Source organism: Cyprinodon variegatus, unplaced genomic scaffold (genome assembly GCF_000732505.1).
Source record: "Cyprinodon variegatus isolate N-32 unplaced genomic scaffold, C_variegatus-1.0 Scaffold725, whole genome shotgun sequence".
In the NCBI taxonomy this organism is placed as follows: domain Eukaryota; kingdom Metazoa; phylum Chordata; class Actinopteri; order Cyprinodontiformes; family Cyprinodontidae; genus Cyprinodon; species Cyprinodon variegatus.
The window spans coordinates 161729-167550 of record NW_015151178.1 but is presented as its reverse complement, the minus strand read 5'-3'; the positions used below and the strand labels follow the sequence as shown (position 1 = coordinate 167550).

General features: G+C 40.4%; 1 protein-coding gene across 1 annotated transcript in view; it reads left to right on the top strand.

Annotated features, from left to right (window-relative positions):
* The window catches only part of LOC107097796, an 8588-nt gene extending 3935 nt beyond the window's left edge, over positions 1 to 4653 (top strand). Inside the window, exon 3 of the mRNA XM_015395092.1 lies at positions 4239 to 4653. Coding sequence (XP_015250578.1) covers positions 4239 to 4442 — 204 coding nt within the window. The 3' untranslated portion in view covers positions 4443 to 4653. The remainder of the gene's footprint in view (positions 1 to 4238) is intronic.
* Positions 4654 to 5822: the final 1169 nt, after the last annotated feature.

The window sequence follows — 5822 nt, the reverse complement described above, 5'->3', positions numbered from 1 at the left end:
TTTACGTCTCCGTCTTTACGACAAACGTTTTGGAAAATATCAGCGTTTCGTGTTCGTTTTGACTTCGTGTAGTGATAAAGAATGCACAGGAGTGAGTGTGCAGCCATCTGTTTGTGATACAGGATTCAGAAGTGTGGCTTAAACTTAAAAGCCCTCTAACTGATTCTGAACAGTTTAGTTCTAACTTTAAGCCCCGCCCCCAACCTTCTACCATTGAGTACCGTAGCTTTGCTTCTCACTGTGTGCAGGCGATAACGTGCACTTCTTGTAATAAAAGTGATGAAATGTGTGTCTAGGAGGACTACAGCTAGCTTCTAGTCCAGAGTCAATCTAAGGCTAAAGCTCAGCCAACCATGAGTTGGCGGGTCTGAGCTTAGTTCCTTCTTTAGTCATTCTTAAGTTCAACTCTCTCTCTGTTTTGGTCCTTTTAAGCTCTCTTACTGGATATGCAGTGACAGTAGGTGGAGGTATCACAGCTTTCCATTCATAATTAACCATCATTCTTCCTAAAAGCCTCGCCGTGCCACGCTTGGAAAAAAACCTCCCTCGTAGGGAAAAACGCTCTCATTAGCTGATTGGAAACAATTTAACAAACAAACAATTGTAAATGTGCAATCGATGAGTATCTATTTTAATAAAATGACCTCTTCTGCCAAAAATCATACCCTGTAAAAAGGATTTTTCTAAGAGAGATTAAAACAGCTCAGACTAGAAGAAAAGCACAGTCAGAATCAGGTAAATAAAATGATAAAATTGTCTTAAATGGCAAAAGTAGCATCAGAATCTGAATATATGTTAATGTGTTTAAATGAGGTTTTAAACGATTAAACTCCACCAGAAACTCTAACTGTGAAAAGAAATTCATACGATTATGTTAGAGTTCATAGGTTTGATATTTATATACTGGTTGTAAAATAACTATGTGATCATTTATAGTAACGTTCACATAAAGTTAGAAGTTCAATGAATTTAATTTCATTGAGAGATTCAGACTGTTTCATGTAGACAGTTTTGGTTAGCCAGCAAATTTAGGACATCTAATGATTGGATTCAGACTGAATGAAGGAATCTGAACCTGAATTGTTCAAATTAAAACGATGCCCAACCTTGATCACATCCAGTCGGCCATTTCTGGATGAAACGACTGTTTTCTGTAGGTTATATAATCAATAACCCAGCTGAGGCTCAGTCACTGAATGTTTGGCCCTCTGTTCCTTCAGTTCTGGGCCCCGGAGCTCCTCTGAGAAAGTGGGTGGGGCCGGCGCACCTGAGCGGCGCTAATGACGAGAGCGAGGGTGTATTCTTTGGAATAGGGATGTCAGCTGTTGACTGGCAGCTGAAGAAGATCCAGAAAGACGGCTTTCAGGTGGTAAAACTGAAAATGAAAGAGATGTGGTTTGTCTGATTCATAGCATTACTGAGTAACAGATGCAGGCAGAGTTTATTCTATTTATTCTAGAGTTTATTAACAATCAGTTATATAGAGCTTTTCAACAATCCACACAGTCTGCTTCTAGTGCTTTATATGTTATACAAATAGTTCCAATTTTTAGTGTAAAGGCAACTAAATAAGATAAAAACAAAAAAAATGCAAAATGGCACCATTTAAGACCCTTTCTAAAAGATCTGTAGAAAATAAAACCACAATCTAAACAAAAAAACATCATCATCCTCAGTTGAACAGCGAGGAGAGAAATGTCTGTTTTTAGCTGGGATTTAAACACTGAAAGGTCTCTACTGACCAGCTTTAAGGAAAAATCTAAACATATTTAGAATTCAAACTTTTGAAAGTACTTAAAATATCAAATTATTCCATCCTGTTCAATAAATGATCAGTGTTTTTAATTCAGAACTTTACTGGAGGCATCCATGTTTGTCAAAGAACACTACTGCCACCTACTGGTTAGTGACGTCACGGTGCGGTATCGGCTGTTGATCAAGTCCCAGTGCTGTATCTGGTGTTTGTCACAACGCGCTATTATCCAAGTCATCTTGAAAACATTCTTCTTCCAAATGTTGGCTACATATTTTCCAACGACCAACCCGTCCGTGGAGGATCAGGAATTGGGAAAAGGGGAAAAACATTTTTTGTTTGTTATTTTTGTTTCACTTTTACCCAATGTATTCCAGCATCCAGCTGCCATGCACGTGGGCATTGTCAGTTTCACTATAGCTCTGGTGAATTTCAATGGTGAAGTCCTCTGGAAATCTTCAATAATTGTTGTTGATTGCAGATGTGTCTAGTAGTTCCCATTGATTTAGCTTGTAAAGCGGGGAGAATGGCGCTAGGCTTACCGCACCGTGACGTCACTGCTGGAAGATGGCAGTATCGATTTCCTGACCCAACGATTCATTATTTTTGATACTCAAGAATACACCACGATACGATTCGATTAATTGGTTCATTTTTTATTTTTTTTTACCCTACAGGCTAGACAATGTTTCAAATTTGAAATAAATCAACGATATCGTTATGCATTTTTTTTTGAAACAGCAGCAAATAACAGAAGTAGAAAAGTTGCACTCCACCTATTCCTATTAAAACCTCATGCACTGAAAAATAATAATACCCCTGTGTTATAGATTCTGAAGGCCTTGCATCAGAAAATACTGCAGAAAATCAGTGCAATGAGTGCAATGAAATACCTCTGCTCCAGACGTCCCGCCCCCTCCACAGACGCTCAGCTGCTCCTCTCCCAAATTGTAGCTGGCCGCAGACAGGAGGCCGGCTTGTTTTGTTTTTATGACCGAAATTGCAGAAAACAACACGTGACGTTTGACCAGCTAGAAGAGCGAGGTGCGCGAGAACGCTGGGACCCTTTTCCACCTGGATCTCCGTTCTTTTTGGCCCTCATGTCCCTCCGTCGTCGGACTAAACTCGCTGCCACTTCCTCGCCGCCTCGGCCGTATCTAGACCCACAGCGTGTAGCACAGACCACGCTTCAATACTGAGCATAATTTAAAAATGTCTGTGTCAAGCTCACTGCAACACACTGCTGTAAGAGTATAACCAGGAAGCGCGGTAGGAGGGCAAAATAGGTTTAGCGCCACCGCAGCATGGGAGCAGAATTACACCCAGGAGCAAATGAATAAAAATAGACCGCAGGAAAAAAAAACATGAATCGATTCTCTTGCGGACGTGTCGATGCATCGATCGTTGGCTGTTGGATTGATGCATTGATACAAAACGATTATTATTTACACTCCTAGGTGTTACTATATTTGGGCAAAAATGTCCGCTCCCGGACTCTGTGCTTGTGTTTATTGTTTTCATTTTTTACTAATTAAAGCCAAATTCATTAAATAACAGCGAACGTATTAGTTTTAGGTATAAATAATGACCCATTGATTTTTCCTTGCTGATCCGACTTTTCCTTTAACAGATCAAAGCAGAAACAATAAAGAGACTTGCTTCTGGTTATTTTCTTGCTTGGACAGTAATAATTGATTTAACTAGATTGTTTTAATGCGACTGCAAACATCTCAGAAAGTAGGTAGCTGCTCCCCTGGGTGAGAACATCCTGAGTGGTTTTATCCCACGGCTCCATCTGAACTTTTCTATATCTGTGGAACATCTTTCAGGATCTGATGGGAAAAGATCTCAGCCTGTTGAACCAAAACCCTCACAGAGGGAGACGGGAGGTTGTTTCTGCTGGGATTGTGGATCTTTATCTGTGCCTCCATCTCTCAGGTCGGTTTATTTTCCGCTGTGTTCAGCTGTTTGGACTCAGCCTCCTGATCTGATTTAGGTCAGCTCAGCCAAACGCCATCAGGTGGCTCTTTGTGACGCAACAAACGGGGTGGAAATATTTTTAATCTGGTCTGATGATCGCTGAGGTTAAACAGTGGTGCCTTGTGTGTTGGATGCTTTTGTTCTTATTCTTAAATTAAGTGTATTTACCCTAAATTTGAAGAGGTAATCAAGATTGCCAGTGGAATGAATATATTTACTCTTAAAATAAGATGATTAGACAGTATGCACCTGAAATAAGACAATTCAATTGTTTTTTCTTATTTTAAATGTAATTTTTTTGTTCCTTTGGCAAAGTATCGGACTTACCTCCTTAATTCAAGGGGAAAAAATCCCTTATTTTAAGAAAAATTACTTATCTAGATTACATTTGTTTTGCAATGCAGTCGTTCCCTCCAAGTCCTACTGGTTTTTGGCCTAATTTAAAGATGTTATAAAGAAACCGTTTTCCCTTGAATATGTAAATTAATTTGTTCTCTGTCCCCAGGTGTGGCGCTCCCTGAGCCGATCCGTACGCAGCTCCGGGTTTCCACCATGCAACGCCAACATCCGGCGGGAGCAGGCAGAGATCTGGGTGTTCTGCGACGTTCTGTACTCGGAGCAGGTGGGGCGTCTGCTGAAGGACGAGCTGCAGCTGTCGGGCCGGATCCACCTGTCTGTCCACAAACTGGGAACCATCTTCAGCATGTAGACAGTGTCTGCATTGAACGGTGTCACCTCCAGGGGGCAGTAGACAGAGTTTTTAAGAGGTTCCACTGGTATTAAAGGTAGAACATGAGGTGTGGCAGCCTAATCTGTGGAGATGTTCCCTACTGATGCTGGATTCATGTCTCACTGAAACGTCAACGTTGAGTTTGACCAAATGATGGTGATGCATGATGAGAGGAAAACAAGTGTCACAACAAACCACGAATGATTAATGATCATGACGATCCAATGAAATGGAACTTTGGTTAAATGTTATTTTAACATTTGGAGTGATCAACAACTGGAAGCTCATCTCTCACCAGACAATAAATGAGTTTATCCTGACAGAATGGATGAGATCCTCGGTGCGAGCAGCTGAAAATGTCTTCCTCTGTAGAGAGACGAGGACCTGGACGCATTTCCACTGTAACCTGACTGTGGATGAGTAGATTGAAGCCTGCATGAAGGAAGACTTTCAGTTAGATGTCAGTTTTCTCTCCTGATCCACCCTTTTTTAACCCAAATCTCTGATTATAAACTGGATGCTTTTCCAAATTTACAATTCATGTTTTAACTTTTTTACCGTTTACAATTTAAATGTGAAAATGTTTTTTATATCAGGAACATGTCGGGCTATGAATTGTTTTTTTATTCCTCATGTATGAATATTTAAAGCTTTTAAACGAATCTGTTTTACTATTAATGAGCTGAGATGGGGGTTGAATCCTCAGACTGGCTTCATATTTTTATGATGAATTCCAGGATTTGTGGTTTTAATATTAAACATGAGGTTTTACTGTTTGCATGTCTGTCCCTCTTGTAAATAAACGACCTTGTTTTTAAAGGAGAGCCTCTACAGTGGTTAAAGTGTGGACGCACAGCCCTGCATGTGATGTGCAGACGGTTTGTTCTGGAAAATCAGCAGCAGACACATGATGCAGGAGTCTCCCACTTTTCTCCTGACACAGAAAACACGCCCACGCAGGCATTTCAAAGCCTGGGTGGAATGAATGAGGGCAGCTAGAACACGACAACCCCCCACCCTGCCTTTGTCTGACAGCCCTGCACGCTGCATTAAAATCTAGGTTAGCGGATGTGACGTAGGAGGCCTGCCCCCGTGTCCAGCTGTAATCTGGCTTTAATAAAAGACACCGTTGTTTCAATGCAAATAATGTAAAAAAAAAAAATTAGTTTAAAAGTATTTATTAATGATGACGTTTTATTTATTTGGCGATAAAAAAAAATCAGATGTAAAATAAACAGACGGGAATTATATTCTAAAAGCAACTATTTTAAAAGATTTTACGCTTGCGTCAGGGTGTTTGCTTTTATTTTGAAAGTCTATACCGGAAAAAGGTGTACGTGCCGGATAACTTGACGTCAG